Raw genomic sequence first — 20,139 nt, 5'->3', positions numbered from 1 at the left:
GCTGTTTCCTCAAGAGAATGCTCGCTGGACAGGTGCGCTGATGATGAGGTAATCACCGAAACTGAAACCTTGGCCTACATATCGTACTATAAAAATGGTATCTAAGTATGACCGCTATAACCGTTGTATCGAAGGCGATTCAATAATAAAATCCTTTTTATATAAAAAATATATATTTTCTATGGTAGCCTAAGAACTGTTACTCCTTCAATTCACACTCAAATATCGATTATTTAATTAAATACGGTTAATGTTTTATCAAGGCTCTCATAATGAAACACATTTGAAACTTTGCGAGATTAAGAAAACACTTTTTAAACGGATTGAAGATATGTATTATTATTATAAACTTATAATTATTTACATAATTTTAAATTTAAATTTTTCCGGCGTTTCGCGTGCTTTACAGCGTGCATGGTCACACACCTGGGATCCAATAATATCCAAACTGAAACCCCAAAACAAACATTCCGCGAAAATAGAGGACACCGTGAGTCATTTCTGCAAAAACCCTTCATGTTTTAGTTGAACCAACTCCGGGGAAATAAATACACATAACACAAATTTCTCTACAGCTGTGATGTTTTTGACATTCAACACCTTTTGTCATGTCAGCGTGGCAACGCACGCTGTAAAGCACGCGAAACGCCGGAAAATTTTAAATTTAAAATAATTAAAACTTTATAATAATACATAGCTTCAATCCGTTTAAAAAGTGTTTTCTTAATGTGTAAAAGCTATGTTAAAATATAATACTAAACTTCGAGATTTTCGTACTCAATTACACGTTATGTCCCACTCATACCACAATGACTCCTCTCTTAGGCAAGGGGGAACGGTCTGTAATCCCCACCCTGGCCTAATGCGTATACTGGCTATTCGCCAGCTTTTTGCTGAAGGAAACGTAAGCAAAACTGCATACATTTACAATGAAAAAAAAAAAAAAAAATTGAGCTCGCGGCCTCTTGGGCCCGAGGCATTTTGCCAGCCCTGCCAATTGGTACACTCTGTGCTTGAAAGACACTTAGACGAATCGGTTGGTAATACTTTATGGCAAGATTTTGCAGTGGTGGTGCCTGGCAATTAACTTTAAGACTGTAAGTGGAAAGACGGACGTCGAGGTGGTATTCTGGGTCGTATTCTACTTCTACGTGCGATGATGAAACTGTGCAGGTATCAGAAAAAAAATTATATGAGGGTAGATCGTTATTTTTTTGAGGGTAGATGTTTTATAAAGGTTGTGATACTGATCCGTCTGAGGGTAGATTGGCAGGGGGTGGGGTTGATGTTAGAAGTGGGGGAGTGGGGGCAGGTCGTGGTACGACGTTATTGCGGCAAAGGCCGAAGAACTGTGATGGGCGTACTGCGCGCTTTAGGGCATCGAACCTGGAAAATAAAAAAAAAATGGTTTTATCAAAACATTGTCTTGAGTTCGAATTCTGAGAAAGCGATTATTTCATTTTACCTCATTACTACTAAGATTATTACAGAATTGTCATTGTTATCGTTATTATATATTTTTGACATGAAAAAGATGGCGCGTAACGGAAAGATGTGATGTGTAACCGATAAATGTGACGGTAATTTTTCTCCAACGCCGACAAAGAAGTTTCACTTCAAAAATAATTCAGTGGCGCCACAACGCAGACGCTTTTTAGGTCTGGGCCTCAGATTTATGATCTATTACATGATCATTTATTAATCTAATAGGCAATAAGGTGATTATAATATCGACCCTTCGGTGGACGAAGAATAAATCGTGACCAATAAATAAAATGAAACAAAATATCTTCTGTTTTCACTTACCTCCAACCAACATGCGCCATACAACAAACGCAGAGCGCTATACTCCAAGCATACCCTGGAAACCAGGAAAACTCGGCCGAAGCCGGGCCACTCAATTGTATATTTTGGGTTTGGGTGACGGTCACCAAGTCGTGCATATATCCACCTAAAACATTAGAACAATGTCAACTGTCAAACGAACCATAATGTACATTGTCATTTGACATGTCGACATGCAAATGGCGGATTGACATCGCCGTATATTACGGCGCGTTTTGTCTCTCAATCTCCCGGCGAACTTCGTAACTTTCGAAAAACCTTCGTTTTCGTATTACAGATTGGCTGAACTTATATGAATGAACACAAAACTAATATTAAGTAGACTACTTTATTAAGAAATTAACGCAAAAAAACGAACGCAAATATTTGACAGCCAATACAGACATAATTCTTTTTTTTTAAATTCTTAATTTGAGGGGGGACCAGTGTTGGCCTTTCTATATGCGCATTTAAAATTAGCTCGAGCGATGAAGGAAAACATCGCGAGGAAACCGGCTTGCCTTAGACACGTGTGTCAGGCACAGAAGGCTGATCATCTACTTGCCTATTAGACAAATAATCATGAAACCAGAGAAGATTGTAGCCACTGATTATTTCCTTATATATGATTTTGGCAATACATAACATATTACTTCTTTATAAAGAATACAACGGTTTCAGACCAAGTTTCTTCTGGACATTGTCAATGCATGATGCTACATTAGAAATGAAAGTATCCACAAGGATCTTAATGTGGATACAGTCCTAAATACGTCGAAACGGCTTGCCTTGGCTCACTGAATCAGGCTACAAAGCCATGTGAATGCTGAGGCAATTCATCATGATACAACAGGAATAAGAAGCCAAAAGAGAACTTAGAGAATTAATAAACCTGCAAGTGCGGTATCTCGGACACAAGAACATAGTGTCAAAACATTAAAGAACACTAAGACTGAAGAACATTGCCTTGGTTTAATTCATTATTGTAGGAAATTAAGTCAACATAATATTACTTATCAGCCATAATTATTGTATAGGCTGGATTATCATTCACGTACTATGAACTTTATTGCAATAAATAAAATGATTTTAATATGACGGGAGAATGGAGAGATTACCGTATCAACGGGAACGTTTGACGTTTAAGAATCCCGTGAACTTTTGTTAGTAAATTTTTACATAACGGGAAATCTATCTATTTCCACAGTTCATAAAATTATTCTCTTATAATAAGCTTTTACAGTAATTTATCACTGCAAACTATATATAAATTTCCTTGTTAAATTGTTTTTTTTTTTTTTTGGAAATAGTTACAATTAGTTTATTGAACCCTTTTAAGTTAATTTGTTTTTGTTTTCTTAAAGTGTGTGACTATATTTTCTGTTCACTAATATTAGCGATTGAGTGTGAACACAGGATCATTTTTGTACATAAATTAAAAATTTATATACTTAGTAGACTTATACATAAATATTATTGGATAACACATGAATCACGATAGTGAAGCTCTTGAATTTGAATCGGTCTCTTCGTCGGATTTCGAATCATTCCATAGCGCTGAGATATCTCCCCCTACCTTGCATAGTATCCTCACAGCTTTATTTAAAGACCAATCGCGACACTTGAATGTCATCCATATTAATGCTCAAAGCGTTCCTGCTCACCATTTGGACTTGTTGACAACATTTGTATCCAACGAAATTCACGCTATCCTTATATCAGAATCTTGGCTGTGTCCAACCCTGTCCTCCCTCAGCTATTCTATCCCCGGCTTCAACCTAATAAGAAATGATCGAGTTGGAATGCGTGGAGGTGGCGTCGCTATTTACCTACGATCGCACATCCCTTAAACTATTATCAGTATGTCTCCTCAACCACCACCACCTAATGAATGCGAGCATCTTCTGGTCGAGGTCATGCTCAGTAAGACTAAAATTCTCCTTGGAGTGTTTTACTCTCCTTCTCTTTTAGTCGATTATTTCGCAGGCTTTGATAACACTCTTGAAAAATTTTCGCCTCTCTATAAAAACATAATAGTTATGGGTGATTTCAATACCTGCTTAATCAAAGACGACTGCCGATCGAAAAAGTTGCTCTCCATCACCGAATCTTATAATCTTCATAACCTGCCACTTAATGCCACACACAAAGTCCCAGGCTCCACTCCTTCCTTATTGGACCTTATATTTACCTCTTCTCCTGACCTAGTTACCAACCATGGCCAACTTCCTGCTGTTGCTTTTTCTCATCACGACCTCATTTATTTGTCTCTCAATCTTAAACCTCCTAAACTAAAACCCACCGTAGTCCTTAGGCGTAATTTTGCTGCGATCGACACCGAGCGTCTGCTTATAGATGCGGCCAGAATTGACTTTAGCACGATTTACGAGTGTCCCACCCTCAATGGTAAAGTTGATTTACTAAATGCCTCCATCACTAATCTTTATGATATACATGCTCCTTTGAGGCCCGTTAAACTCAAGCATTTACCTGCTCCTTGGCTCAACGATGAAATCAAATCTTTGATTAAACAAAAAAACCGTGCTAAGGCCAAGATGAGAACAGCCAAAACGGATAAGGAACATGTATTTTACAAAACCTTGCGCAACCGTTGCAACACGCGTTGTCGCGATGCGCAGAGACGACACATTCACGACTCAGTGTCTAATGGGGATCCCTCAAAAATATGGAAATTTTTAAAATCTCTGGGTATCGGTAAGCCACCACGTACTGCCATGACTCCCGATATCGACGTAAACAGCCTAAACGCCCATTTTACCTCTCACTCCACTTCAAGTAATATCGATCTGGACTTAACACTTGAGTATATATCATCTCTCCCTCGTCCTAGTTTTCCATCTTTCTCTTTCGATGAATTCTCTAGTCAGAAAGTTGAATCGAGTATTTCTTCTATTCATTCCAACGCTGTTGGTTCTGACCTGATTAGTCGTGCTATGATCATACCTATTCTCTCTCTTATACTTCCTGTAATAACACATATTTTTAATTTTTCCATTTCTATAGGTGAATTTCCTTCTTGCTGGAAGGATGGACTTATCATCCCTATCCCCAAAAAGGCTAATCCTAGTACTTTTTCTGATTTTCGACCCATCTCGATTCTGCCATTTCTATCCAAGGTACTTGAACGCCTCATACATGAGCAATTAAATAATTTCCTAAACAAAAATTCCATACTGAATCCACTTCAGTCTGGGTTTCGACCTGGACATAGCACTACTACTGCTCTGGTCAGAGTAGCCGATGATATTCGCGAAGGCATGGACCACAAACAACTCACAATTCTCACACTGCTAGATTTCAGCAACGCTTTTAATACTATTAATTTTAAAATTCTAATGGGGTTGCTTAGATCTATTAATATTTCTTCTCATGCTGTTAACTGGTTCTCTAACTATCTTAATGGGCGCCGCCAGTGTATTAAGACAAGCGATTGCATATCTCAGTGGAGTTTGATTGAATCTGGCGTTCCGCAAGGTGGCGTACTTTCTCCTCTTCTTTTTGCTATATATATTAACTCCTTAACTTTCCGACTTTCAACTAATTTTCATTTATACGCTGACGATCTTCAAATCTACGTACAATCAAGTCTCGATGATCTCCCGCAAGCCATACAATCTACCAACAATGAGCTGGCAAAGATAGTTGACTGGAGTAAAAAATTTGGTCTTCTAATCAATCCCAAAAAGAGCAAGGTATTAATTATTGGCAGCCCCTATTTCACGACGAGAATTGATTGGGCCAGGATATCCCCTATCCATATCGATGGTGTAATTTTAAATTTTAGCCGTACAGTAAAAAATTTGGGGGTTTTATTTGATCAAAATTTATCCTGGGAGCAGCATGTTAAAGAAGTTAGCCGAAAATTATACGGTGCCTCCAGTATCCTTCGACGTCTTAGTAATTTTCTTCCCTTTAGTACCAAAACCTCACTGGCGCAATCTCTCCTCCTGCCTTTACTGGACTACGCCGATTCCTGCTCCTCCGATCTTAACGAGGAATTGCTAAATAGACTGGATCGTCTCCAAAATTTCTGTATCAGATTTATATTCGGTCTAAGAAAGTACGATCATATCTCTGCGTTCCGTAAGCGGCTAGGCTGGTTGCCAATTCGTCAGCGACGCGATGCTCATGTTCTTCATCTCCTATATTCCATCCTGTTCAACCCTAAAACTCCTTCCTATCTCAAAAATGATTTCAATTTTTTGGGAGCCCATAACTATAGCTTACGCTCTTCCGAAAATTATACCCTTGAAATCCCATCTCATAACTCCTCCTTTCTTGGCGATTCCTTTAAGGTCTCCGCAGTTAGGCTATGGAATTCACTTCCCGTCCCTATTCGCTTAGCTCCTTCTTTATCTTCCTTTAAATTTCTTCTGTACAAACATTACCTGTCCACATCGTATCCCGAACTTTCTTACTAACTACTAACTGACGTGAGACTTATCTTAAATTATCGTGATTTATGTGTCTTTTTACTCTTTAATGTATCTTTAATATTTTATTCCTGTTTAGTTTTGTTTAATAACTGTGTATTACATGTATTTTGCACTACTTGCCTATCTTATTTAATACATTTATTTTTTTCTTTACTCACAGTGGTTGCCTGGAAGAGATCGCTCGTAAGCGATAAGGCCGCCAGTTGCCCTCCTTTTGATTTAATTATGTTAATTTTTATTTTTATTTTGTAGTGTAACGAAGTGTAAATAAATAAATAAAATAAAAATAAATACATCAAATCAAAAACTATGAACATTCGTCCAGCCGATCTGGAGATCCAACACCATCTTATTGTATATGTAGCGTTAGGCCCCGACATTGTTAAGATAACAAACACAAAGTTTTCTCCCAATCACTTGATTTATTCCAATTCCAATGTCAGTCTCTTAATTCAATACAATTTTAATAAACAAATTCAATAGGTAAAGATTTCAAAGGCTACTCGGTAATTACGTAATGTGTGCACAGGTCGATGAACGAATGACCGAGTTGTTTTTTTTTTTTTTTAAAGAAGGTATCTCGCTGTTGGCCTTATGGGCCTTTACAGCTCAGCTCGGGCTGTTTTGGCGAGCGTAGCTCGGCCAGAATGGCGTTTTATCCCGTGGCTAGCGCAAGGGCGTCTCCTGTGAGACTCGAACCTCGTCTTGGGCCGTCGCGGGGTGGTCAATCGCCTGAAGGGCAGGACGGAAGCTCACTGGAGTGAGCGAAGTGCAAAGTAAAGGTCCTCGCCTTCCCCGGTGAAGGCGGATTTTTAACCTAATCTGTGTATTTTTATTTTTATTATTATTGGCCGCGCGGGCGGCTTTTAATTTATCGTTTGCTACGGTAATTAGATCATCCGGATCCGTTAGTATGTGACGGAGCCTCCTACGAGCCTTTTCGTCGGGAAGGGGTAATAGTTGATACTATTTCGCACCAGCGGATTGGGATGGTGTTTAGCCTTGTCAAAGTGGCGTGTGGACGCCAACTTCATCCATTGGGCTATGGTTGGGAGCTCCAGGTCCGGGTGGAGATCGACGTTTCTCACATAGAAGGGCGCACCGGTCGCGATTCTCATGAATCGCGACTGAAGCACCTGTAGTCGGTGAACATAGGAAGGGGCACAATGCGCAAAGACTACGCTAGCGTATGTCATGCACGGTCGGATGCAGGCCTTGTACAGGGTCACCTTGTGTCTGAGAGACATTGACCGAGTTGTGCGCGCGCGCTGCTTTATATAGGTTCTGTAGTGGGGATCGAGTGACACATCGTACGAACGTTCGACTAATCGCCCGTTGCACGTTGTTTTACAAAACATTGATAGTGGCGCCGTCATATATAAAAATAGTTTTCTTAAATTACAAAAATCATTGAGACATACAACATATATCAATCCGTAATTTTCTCAAATATAGACATTTATCACTCTTGATAATTGAATCAAGAACCTAGTTATGTAACCCACCATACATATATGAGTTAATAATTATAATCGTAAACTAAATGTAATCAACATAAGCCAAAATGAGCTCTTTAGTTTTTCCCACACTCGTCAATTGTAATATGTCGCAGTAAAGTAATTAAATCAGAGAGTTAATTGAATCTCTAGACAGTTAATTGAAGATCGATATTCAATCAAGACGCTAGTTTTGGTTCTGGCTCATTTTGATTTAAATAAAGCAGCGTCGAAAAAGTTTAACTATCTGTCTGACCGAAAGCCAGCGAGTTGATTAACTATTTTGATTACCGTATTTTGCTTTATTGTAAATGGTTAGGTTAGGTTAGTCTTGCTGCCTAGAAACGTTTAGGAAACTCGTTAAACGTTTCGTTCACTCACTTGTCTGACGGAACTTGATTGAATATCGATCTTTAATTAACTATCTAGAGACTCAATTAACTATCTGATTTAACTGCTTTACTGCGACATATATGTCCAATGACATAAGTATCACTTAGATTTATAAACCCTTAGATAAGACAAGATTCTATTCGCGTTGCAACCCCTCCCTAATTTTATGTTAGTTATGAGCTCATACTTTGTTATTTCATTACTTATTAATGGGCTATTCGAGAATTTTTGAAAATTTGATTTGGAACTAAATTTTAAGTGTTTCTGTGTAGTGTGTGTGAGTGTTTGTATTATATTTTAATATAACGATAGTATATTAAAAGTTATGTATGTGTAATGGGGGGGGGAGTCATGGCACATACTAGGACACACTGAACATATACATCTTTAAAATAATTGTAAAACCTCTCACCCAAGTTAATATAATTTGAATGCACGCCCTCAGTGGACATAGCGAACATATTCTCTCTTCGTGCGATTTCCGTCGAACAAGACACACAACACAGGACACTGTTCTGTAAACAATATATTTATTAAAATATACTAAATATATTGAGTACAGTCTTAGTCTAAGTCTTAAAAGACCGACAACGATTGTGAACCTTCTGGCAATGTCCATGGGCAATCACTTAACATCAGGTGAGCCTCCAGTCCGTTGTCATCTTGTTACACAAAAAAAAAATTTCTCCTGCCAAGTACGGCAGCTTAGAATAAACTCAGCCAGTCATATTCGTTTTCAAATCCGATCGGAATATAAATACACATATGTCAAACGTCATCTGTCAAACAAACAAATGACACTTGTCTAGAAACAAACATTTAACTGGAAAGACATTTTTTTTTGAAGTGAAACTTCTTTATCGGCGTTGGAAAAAAATTGCCGTCACACTTTTCGGTTACGCGTCACATTATTCCGTTACACAACATATTTTTCTTGTCCCTACCACGCTTGGTCCGAAGAGACTCGAATGGAGAATGGAGAATTAATGGCAAAAATATATAATAACGCTAACAATGATAGTAATAATTCTATTAGAATTAATGAAATTCTGTAATTTTAGTAGTTATAAGGTAAAATGAAATAATTGTCTATGATAATGAAAGCCTTTTGTTAAACTTTATCTAATTTGACCAATTTCTGTAAAGTTGCATATAGAAGATCATTTTTCGAAAAATAACGTCATAAAGAAGTTTCATTTCTTACGTGTGTACACGCACACATTTATTATTATTATTATTATTGATTATTAAGAAAAAATTAACTCATTATACGTTTCCTCAGAAAACTAAAAATAAATTGTTAACATATCGCCGCAACTAACATTATAATAACTTACCAATCCAATAAGCCTGACCTCCATATGCAGCCTTAGCAACGCATCGTCTACCATGAACAGCGCCAGTCTGTCCCTCGGTGTGAGTGTCAGATTCGATGCAGTCCAGAAAGATAAAGATACCGGCTCTTCTGGTATTGATGCTGAAATATTTAATCAAATTTTGATAAGTCCAGTCCACTGTTATAAGCCTCGTTGGCTGGGGCACCTTGAGCGGATGAACCACGATCGGGCGGTGAAGGAAGCTTATTGAAGCCGGATCCCTAGATTCTGCTGGATCGACAGACTGGAGGAGTATCTCGTTTCAGAAATGCACTGTGGAGGAAGGATATATTTCTGTTCCTCCAACTTAATGCGAGAATCCTCGATCAGTCTAACCGATGACTGGCCCAAAGGTCTTATGGATATGGTTGAGAAGTTGTAAGTATATAAGTTGTAGGTGTGTAAGTTGTAGGTGTATAAGTTGTAGGTGAATAAGTTGTAGGTGAATAAGTTGTAGGTGAATAAGTTGTAGGTTGGTTGTTGTACCCAATAAACAACCATAAATAGTATGTCTAACACAAGGTCTCATCAGTACCAATCTAGTGGATATTATAAAAAAGATACAGGTGTAGATTTTTTCGAATCTTAATAAGAATTATTAAAAAGAGTCAATTTCTTATGTAAACGCAAAATCAATTTTAACTCTGCAGGGGTCCAGTTAAAGGAACTCCTGTAGAACAATTTTTTGCAGCTGGTGACCTCATCTAACCCCTAGTTGCGCGACTTTTTGGTCACCCTGTATAACTTGTAGGCATATACATAGTAGCTACATAAGTTTTATAGACGGTGTAAGTTGTAGGAGTATAAGTTATAGGTGTATAAGTTGTTGTTATATATGTTGTAGGTACATAAGTTATATACTTCTTTAACTACGGTTTTGGTGGCTGTTTGTTAATATTAATTTAAATAGAGAAATAAGCACTTACTTTTAACAATATTCCTAAAATATTCTTTAATAGTCTGTTTCATTCGATGAAAATCGAATATGTCATAGACAAAATGTGGCCATGTTGTCATCGCCGAGTCTATAATACGAAACCGATTATCTGCCAACCTGGAATTTTTAGTTTTACCTTTATGAGATAGATAGATAGAGCGAAAATTACTGGTTTTAATAGCCGCGCACCGCAACTATGAGGTACCAGCAGCTCAAACCTCTGAATCAATCCCATATTATTATTTTTTGCCGATGAGGGGAAATCTGGCTGGACACTGGTCATGTCGCCAAAGGACACTGCGTTGTCGACGTTAATTTGCTTCGGAAATAATTCAGTAACTGTTTCTACAGGTGGTAGTGGTTCATCACAGCAAATCCACATTAATAGAAAGACAACTATAGTAAAATCCGTGTCACTAACCCGTAATTTCGAATTTTGCTCTGGTGTTCATAATCGACTTATTTGACTTAAAGACTTCATACAGTAAAATCCATTACAAAATCTGAATAAAATCTCGGAAATTAAATATTATCTAACTTTATATTTTAGTTTGTCACAATTGTTACACATATATTTATAGTATATATCCCCCTCTGGGCGTCCACCACCGGGTGCTGAGTGTCCCGGCTAAGTGCACAGGCTGCCCTTCGTATTCTGGGGGGGGCAATTCTGCGCTCTTTAAAAAAAAAATATCGGTCTCGGGGCAAACGGAGCAATCCAACAAAGGCACCCCCATCCACACTCGCCGTGGACTTCAGAAATATTAGGGGGCTCAACTCCAACATCCACGCTGTCCACTATCATTTAGAGACTGCGAAGCCGGCCTTGCTCTTTCTTACCGAGACTCAGATTTCCTCCCCGGCTGATACTTCTTACCTCTCCTACCCGGGGTACAAATTGGAACATTCATTTGTGCCGCGGGCTGGAGTTTGCGCGTACGTCCGAGAGGATATCTGTTCTCGTCGCCTCGGGACGCTTGAAGGAAGGGACCTATCTAACCTCTGGCTGCGCGTAGACTGCGATGACTATCCGCGATTCTACGCATGCCTGTATAGGTCCCATAGCGGAAATACCGAAACTAACCGACTCATTGAGCACATCCAAACGGCTACCGATTCCCTGCTCGAAAGGATTCCTACCGCTGAAATCGTGATACTTGGCGATTTTAACGCCCACCATGCCGATTGGCTCGGCTCTGAAACCACCGATCACGCGGGAAGATCCTTTCACGACTTTGCTTTAGCCTACGACTTGACGCAAATGGTCCCTGCGATTACGCGAATACCAGATGTGGATGGTCATAAACCTTCTTTGTTGGACCTTCTGCTGACATCCGGAGACCTACCAAGTCTCTGTTGACCCGCCATTGGGTTCATCAGATCATTGTGTGGTACGGAGCATTGTGCCGCTCACGTGCCCTTTACGGCCTAGCTTTGCGGGCTGTCGCCGTGTGTGGCACTATAAGTCAGCAGATTGGGACGGGATGCGGTCTTTTTTTGCGTCTACCCTTGGGGGCCCATTTGCTTTTCGTTGAGTACTCCGGATGCCGTCGCTGACTCTGTCGCTGATGTGGTCCTGCAGGGCATGGAACTTTTTATTCCATTCTCTGCGGTGCCGGTCGGTGGCAAGTCCCAGCCTTGGTTTAGGCGTTCGTGCAAAGAGGCTTTGCGCCGTAAGCGTGAATGCTTTAAAGCCTGGGCAGAAGCGGCGACATCCTGTGATGCGGCTATCGGCGAACGTAAAAAAGCATACAATTCAGCCTCTAGGTCCTTCAAACGGGAAATCGCTAAGAAAGTCAGAGCATATTGCCAGGTTTGGTGAGAAATTGGCCCACCTTCCTTCGGGAACTCGAGCCTTCTGGTCTCTTGCCAAAGCTGTCCAAGGGAATTTCTGTCAGCCCTCTATTCCACCACTGCATAGGGAGGATGACTCACTGGCCCATACTGCAAAAGAGAAGGCCGATCTTCTAGGCTGTCTCTTAGCGTCGAACTCAACTTTGGATGATCAGGGGAAGGAACCACCGACATTATTGGGGTGTGATACTACGATGCCTGAAGTTACATTCCGGCAACGTGCTATCCGTAAACATTTATTTTCCCTGGACATCCATAAGTCCAGCGGGCCTGATGGCATCCCCCCAATTGTGCTGCGTACTTGTGCTTCTGAGTTGGCTCCGGTCCTAACGCGCCTTTTCCGGTACCTGTACTCCCTCAACACTGTTCCGAAGTGCTGGAAGACAGCTTTGATACATCCGATCCCTAAAAAAGGCGATCGCTCTGATCCGTCCAACTATCGCCCAATCGCAATAACCTCCTTGTTCTCCAAAATAATGGAAACCATTATTAACGGCCAGCTCTTGAGGTATCTAGAGGGCAGCCAGCTGATAAGCGATTCTCAGTACGGCTTTCGTCGTGGTCGCTCAGCTGGTGACCTCCTTGTATACCTTACACATAGGTGGGCAGAGGCAATTGAGTCCAAGGAGGAGGCGCTGGCGGTAAGTTCGGACATAGCGAAAGCCTTCGATCGGGTGTGGCATAGAGCACTGCTCTCGAAGCTTCCAGCCTATGGGCTCCCCGAGAAATTATGCAACAGGATTTCCAGCTTTCTCGCTGATCGGAGCATTAAGGTCGTCATCGACGGAGCATGCTCCGACCTTAAACCCGTCAACGCTGGTGTCTCACAAGGCTGTGTCCTATCCCCGACCCTGTTTATTCTGCATATTAATGCTATGTTGCAACTTAGCAACCTTCATTGCTATGCGGACGACAGCACTGGGGATACTTTTTACACGGGCCGGGCAGGTATTTCTCGGGCTGTTGTTGATGAGTGCCGGAACAAACTTGTGTCTGAAGTCGAAACTCTTTTACGTGGAGTCTCGGACTGGGGTAGACTAAATCTAGTCCAATTTAACCTTAAGAAGACACAAGTATGCGCGTTTTCCGCTAAAAAAAACTCCCTTTGTCGCTACTCCCCTCTTTGAAGGCACTCTCCTTAAAGCCTCAGCTAACATCGGAATATTGGGCGTTGACATATCGAATAACGTCCAGTTTCGCGGTCATTTGGAAGCGAAGGCTAAATTAGCCTCCAAAAAGATTGGTGTGCTCAGCAAGGCGAGACGGTACTTCACTCCGGGCCACCGCTTGCAACTCTATAAAGCGCAAATTCGGCCCCACATGGAATACTGTTCTCACCTCTGGGCGGGAGCTCGCCAGTACCAGCTCCTTCCACTAGACCGTATTCAACGAAGAGCTGTTCGAATCGTCGACGACCAATCACTTTCCGTGCGGCTTGATCCCTTGGCGTTGCGTAGAGATATTGGGTCCCTCTGCATCTTCTACAGCATTTACCATGGTGAGTGTTCAGAAGAGTTTTTTTCGGTCTAATACCCGCAGCTGAGTTTCATTATCGGACGTCAAGGCAAAATACAAAATACCATCCGTATCACCTCGACGTCCGTCGTTCCAAAACTGAGCGTTTTCTAAGGCAGTTTTTGCCGCGCACCACCACTATGTGGAACCAGCTGCCCACTGAAGTACTTCCGAACCAATTCGACTTAGGGTCCTTGAAGAAAAGAGCGTACCAATTCTTGAAAGGCCGGCAACGCACTTGCGAGCCTTCTGGCAATGTGAGTGTCCATGGGCGGCGGTATCGCTTCACATCAGGTGAGCCTCTTGCCCGTTTGCCTGCTATTACATAAAAAAAAATGTAACAGAAATTTGTTTATACCAACATAGTTCGTTCTCGTCTCCAATTATCGAGGCTGGGAAGGCGCACTTGCTGTAAGGGATCCCCAAGTTGCACTTCCGGTAATATTAGTATTTCTACCAACTTCATTCTAGAAAAAAACAATTATATTTGTATTTATATGTAATATACGTTTTTTTTCATAAGCGATTCTTATATTTAAAATCAAGCGTTATTGCTACTAGTGCCAGATAATTTTATTAAATCTTTTGGTAGAATTTACTGCTCTGTCCGCTTTGACATTTGACAGTTTGAAATATGTTATTGAGTGAAATCTGTATAAAAGCGTAATGGAGTTAAAACATTTGAAAATAATAATAAATTTATTAAAAAATAAATAATGTAAAAAAAATTGTCAGTCAAGTGATACAAAATGGTCTTTGCCTTGATCATTTTTTAATCGAATAGGCAAGTAGGCGATCAGCCTTCTGTGCTTGACACACGCCGGCGACTTTTTGGGTCTAAGGCAAGCCGGTTTCCACACGTTGTTTTCCTTCACCGTCGGAACTAATGTTAAATGCGCACATAGATATAAAATCCATTGGTGCACAGCCGGGGATCGAACCTACAACCTCAGAGATGAGAGGCGTACGCTGAAGCCACTAGGCCAACACTGCCAACACTTTTAACTTGCTTAACAAAATAAATAATCACAATTTGTGTACGTTTTGTAATTGCTGAAAGGTTTTATAAAACATTGTCAAATAGCTCAATTCAATATGAACTTGACAGTTCAAATGATGTCTGGAGCCCCTTGAGTCTCCACTGTCAAATGTCAATAATTTGATACGTCCGTCAATGTCATTCAGTATAAACGCGTCATTTGGTGTGATGCTGCATTTAAGGCTTAAACTTACACTTCATAGTTTCAGGACATTTGCGCTGGTTGCATTCAGTCCCGTAACCCGACATGGAGCAAGGCATTTTAATGATATTTATCCATGTGACCCAGGATCAGGACTGAATATATAATAACCGAATTCAGGACCTTAGGTTAATTAGTTTAACTTCTTTTTGACCTTCAAAAGTGTACTTGTTTACCTATATGAATAAAGATAGTTTGAGTTAGGTTAAGTTACTGAACAGCTTACCTATTATACAAATGTATAGGTTTTGACATCTTTGGCATTACTTTGAACCTAAATCTATGACTTGCTTGAGATCGAAATGACAATGTTTGTGGTGCATCATTGGAATTGCTTGCTTCAATTACTTCACATAGCACGCCATACCCAGAAATGTATGTACATGTCTCACTGAAAAAGATTCATGATTTAAAAAATTTTTTCAGTCAAGAGATACAAAATGGTCTTCGCCTGTCTAATTCTAATACTATGTTGGACTGGCGGGACGCCATTTTGTCTGGAGAAGTGTTTTGCCGAAAGATTATAAATATTTATCTCTACCTTTACTGATATTATACAAGCAAGATAAAAAAATCTTTAACGATTAGATCATTATAACCTTGAATATACATATATGTCCAGCCGTACTACACTGGGCCTTTGCTGCGTACAATATTTTAGCCTCTACAAATGAGTCCATTTTGATAGAGTGTTATTTTCTGAACATTAGAAATAGCATAAGCAGGAGGCTCACCTGATGTGACAGTAATACTGCTGGAACACTGACAAGTGTGTTGCTGGACTTGACTGATTTAAGCAAACATAAAACAGTATAAATCTTTTGCCCTTTGCCCTATGCTTCACAATCATTGTCCTTTGTAATCCCCAAGTTAACTGAGACAACATTCCTAAGATATTATTATTTACAGCTTCTTTCATATATTTATAGATGAAATTTGGAGAAAGTAAGGTTAAAATAGATCGATCTTAAATTTTAACCAATAATAATATATTTTCTTACTCAGGACAAAGCAATCCAAAGATTTTATCATTATCCAATGCATGCGATATGATTAAAACATCTTGTGTATCTGTGAGTAGCATTGGTACGGTTTCTCCAGGAAATACTGCTCCATGGTGTGCCATAACTGGAATTGTTCCTGTCCATCCAGGCTCCAGGTCAGGTCTTCCAGTGATTGCAACAAGATCTTGGCTCAGATACTAAAATATATAAATAAAACCACTCTAAAAACATGTGTAAAATGAGCATAAGAAACCTAAGACATACATTGTAAGTGTTTAGAAATAGTATACTATTTTCTAGAGAATAATTAAAAATTTGGATTTCACACTTCTCAGAATGAATTATTAATTTGAATTGAATGGTACAAAGGTAATAATACACTTGCACCATTTGATTGTCAAACCACAAATCAAAGTAACATTTCATTGAATAGCAGTCTAGTTTATTTAAAATAACACTTACTTTCATACTTATGAAACTTTTATTACCATTAAGAAGAAATATTTTAAGAAATAACATCGGATGAAGTATGTGTATGTCGCCATCATTTAGGTTTTATACTTACTGAATGTGATGCCGCAAGGGTAATATCGAAGTCTTCAGCATCTAGTTCCAGATTTTGCATTTCTTCAGATGATTGACTTCTTCTTCCCGAAGTACGGTTCCCTTCATTCTCACTTACAGTCCCTTATAAACATTTCCGCACAAATTATTTATAAAGAAACAATGTCGCAACACACTTATCATTAAAAATGCTTATATACAAACCGTCATCCATATCGAAGGGGTGAAACAAAATAAAGGTATTTAATCAATAATATTAATTTAATTTATGTATATTAACTCTAAAGTTGCATAAATCGCACAGTCCAACGTGAAACAATTTAATAAACGATAATATATACTTAAATAGTAAACAAATCTGACAATTGACAACGATCTTTTTCTCTAACTTAACATTAAACAGCTGACTCTTGACAGTTGACGCTCCTGACAAATAAAGTAAGATTAAATATGTAGTAAGTAATAACTAAGGAAATATCTAAAAATGTAAACAACTAAACTATAGATAAATTATACCTAGTTGCCTAGACAACAAGACAACCATATTTTGCAGTATCTTAAGGGGTTGGCGCCCCACGTATCTATCAAACTTATATTTATATAGATGGCTCCTAAATTCCAGGCTTTAATAGAGTAATAGTATTTTCCTCGTCAATAGCCTCTAACTGATTTAAATCTAGTTTTATACTTGAGAAATCAGTGAAACAATAAAGTTTCAACATTTTCTTATTGTGATAGAAAACAAACTTATTCCACCAATTATTTATATGTTATTTTGAGGTTTTTTGTTTATTATTTATGTACTTTACCCTCTGAAGGTGGTTTTAGATTTTCCAAATTAGGGTTGCCTGGATGAAATCACTCGTTATAGATAAGGCCGCCCGTTGCCTAATAACTTATGTAACCTACTTTTATTATATGTATGTGATTATATAAACAAATAAATACGTTTATCACTTACGTCAAATGAACAGTGTAGAACGACTTTACAAAGTTATGCATATTTCCTCGACAAAGGCTTCTCCCTGTTTCCTTTTTCAAGGGGCTAAAGCATTTTAATAGGTTGTGTATTCGGTTATATACTCAATATAGCAATAAATATTTTTTTAATAATATTTATTGCTATATTAAAATAATAGTTTTGACTTTATGCCAGTTTCAAGTAAACGGTTGGGAAACTACACGCGAGAATAAATACAAATTTGCATTTTTAACAGCAAATTGCAAATTAACAGACTACTACAATATATACAGATATTTCGTTTATGTTTGCTTCGTAGATATAATATATTTAGTCAATTGTCAACATGAAGTGAGCAATCAAATTATTGACATAAGTAGATCAAATTTGTCATGTGTTATTTGATTTTGACTTTCGTCTCAATTTTTCTTGAACGCACATCTTGTGATTGTAATGAGATAAAATTACGATAGTGCTTTTTATAAACAAATGTTATGTTGAAATGAGATTAAAAGGTGTTTAATAAGACTGAATCAGCAAAATGTATCGGAAAATTTTGTGGTGTTACGTATTTTTATTGACATCATTTGATATATCTCCTTACTCGAAGTTGACAGCCCAGGGGAAGAGCCATGGTAAAATCGATTTCTCATCTTCCAAATACATGAGTACCTATTATGTGAAAAACATGTACTACATGTTTATTTAAGTAGTTATCGAAATAATCGGTTGCTTTGCAAGTAAAATCTACTAATTTTAAAAGCATTCTTTAGGAACGAAATTGAATATATTTTGTGCCTTCACGCGATGATATTTTTGACTAGCGCTGTTGTTTTTTCTGCTTATATTTGGTTATTTTTGGCTTCGTGATGGGTTAAATACGTAGTTTTGGCGGTAAAGATGCAACAAGGCGGATGCAATGTGCAGCGCGCAAGTTGCGCATACCGTCCGAGTTGCGTACAAGAGCGACATTCAATTATTGAATAACTTTTGTAATATTATGCCGAAGCGTAGCTGTTATCACTTCCGCCCCTTATCATTTGAGGATTGTTTATTGTAAGACAATGTTAGTAATGTTGGTTTAAAATGTTTCTACCATGTGGGATTTTCGAAATTTCGTTTAACTAGAGTATTTTGTATTATATTGGTCAATAATTGCTTACAGGTGCTTCAGTGCAAGATTCTATCACAGAAGGGATTGCATTTCAAGTAAGTCTTAAATCATATAAATTAATCATAATAATTAAAGATGATATTAATATAAAACATTAATTACTGTGAATTTTTCTGTATTAAAATTTTAATAAATTATTATATGGAATCAATTTAATATTTTAATATATAATGCACAGTAATGAATAATAGTATAAGTAACTATTATAATTTTGGGAAAAAGAAATATAGATATTAAAAACATAACAGATAGCTACAGATAAAGGTATAATAAAATTTATTCCTTTAAAAAACAACTGAAGTGCAAAAGCATTAAACCTTTTGTTTGTTGTGATTAAAACAATGACAACATAATAATCTCTGCTATTCAATCTAATCTATAATTATAATGCAGCATTTGCTCAAATGATGTGTGCACTGCCTAATTCTTTAACATCACTGAGACAAAAACATGACCCTTACATTTGTTATTTGTAGTATGTATTTGGTAGTTTTAGTAGGTTTACAAGAGATCTTGCTGATAAACCCCAGATGATGAGCATCAGAAATCATAGAGATAAGTCATCTCTTGCCAATACTTTAATATGTAATAATAATATTATATTTCAAAACTCCGTGATCTTTGATATATTTTTATTACAGTATATCTCTGAGTTCAGTTTGGCTCTTGGCAAAGGCCACGTCTCACCTATTCCACTGTACTCTATCCTTTGCAACTCTTCTCCAGTTGTAGCCTGCTGTTAGTTTGAGCACATCCTTCCATCTCTTGCGTTGTCTGCTTCTTCTTTGTTTTCTGTCTCAAGGGTTACCACACTATCCATCATATGTATATAACCATACCATTAATAATTTGCTTCATTTTTCATGGAAACTCCATAGCATATGACCTGTCCATATGACTTCATTTGGTTTATCTTAGTGAGAAGGCCTGTCACACCTGTTCTAGGATCAAAAACAGATCTAGTATCAACAATAGATTTAAGAATATCTGTGTTTCTTTTCAATTAAAACAAGTTGTAGTCCCTAGTTCTACTGAACCAATTTAAAAAATCGTTTAATTCAAAGAAGCCAGAAAAACAGATGTTATTTGTGAATGTCATATATTTACCCAAAACTTAATAGACGTTTCTGTGAGTAGTTAACTAAAACATATCTTACAAATTCTGCTTTAAGAACAAGATATTACAATTGAGATCTATAGAAAACTATAGAGTTGTATAATGCCTTTAAAAACACCTAAATACACACAAATACAGACAGAATATGTCTATCTTTTATCTGGATACACAATGTGTCAGCAGTCTAATTTGTATCTGTTTTATTTACTGATTAATACAACAGTGT

General features: G+C 38.2%; 2 protein-coding genes across 3 annotated transcripts in view; one reads left to right on the top strand and one right to left on the bottom strand.

Annotated features, from left to right (window-relative positions):
* Positions 1–1,191: 1,191 nt before the first annotated feature.
* Positions 1,192–16,978, bottom strand: LOC123717827 (protein cereblon-like). Its single transcript, XM_045674051.1, has 10 exons — positions 16,866–16,978; positions 16,663–16,784; positions 16,095–16,294; positions 15,320–15,484; positions 14,215–14,319; positions 10,473–10,600; positions 9,508–9,647; positions 8,583–8,685; positions 1,807–1,951; positions 1,192–1,386 (listed from the first exon to the last, which is right to left on the bottom strand). Exons 1-10 carry the CDS (start codon positions 16,873–16,875, stop codon positions 1,230–1,232), a joined length of 1,275 nt encoding a protein of 424 aa, XP_045530007.1. The 5' UTR covers positions 16,876–16,978; the 3' UTR covers positions 1,192–1,229.
* Positions 16,979–18,050: 1,072 nt separating this feature from the next.
* LOC123717920 (transmembrane protein 131) overlaps positions 18,051–20,139 on the top strand; it is a 40,726-nt gene continuing 38,637 nt past the window's right edge. For both annotated transcript variants that reach the window (XR_006754896.1, XM_045674193.1), the window contains exons 1-2: positions 18,051–18,257; positions 18,788–18,831. Coding sequence is in view for 1 of the 2 variants with exons in the window: in XM_045674193.1 (XP_045530149.1) it covers positions 18,164–18,257; positions 18,788–18,831 (138 nt within the window). In the remaining variant the exon portion in view is untranslated. The remainder of the gene's footprint in view (positions 18,258–18,787; positions 18,832–20,139) is intronic.

This window comes from Pieris brassicae, chromosome 13 (genome assembly GCF_905147105.1).
Source record: "Pieris brassicae chromosome 13, ilPieBrab1.1, whole genome shotgun sequence".
Classification (NCBI taxonomy): Eukaryota; Metazoa; Arthropoda; class Insecta; order Lepidoptera; family Pieridae; genus Pieris; species Pieris brassicae.
Note: the sequence above shows the minus strand (reverse complement) of the source record. Positions and strands in the feature narration are given on the sequence as shown.

What these genes read in the sequence shown, in the direction of transcription:
- LOC123717827 (XM_045674051.1), bottom strand. An exon ending in TTTGGATTGCTTTGTCCTGA is followed by an intron (nt 15,485 to 16,094) that starts GTAAGAAAATAT and finishes AATCTTTTTCAG; the next exon opens with TGAGACATGTACATACATTT. An exon ending in CCTATACATTTGTATAATAG is followed by an intron (nt 14,320 to 15,319) that starts GTAAGCTGTTCA and finishes GTTTTTTTCTAG; the next exon opens with AATGAAGTTGGTAGAAATAC.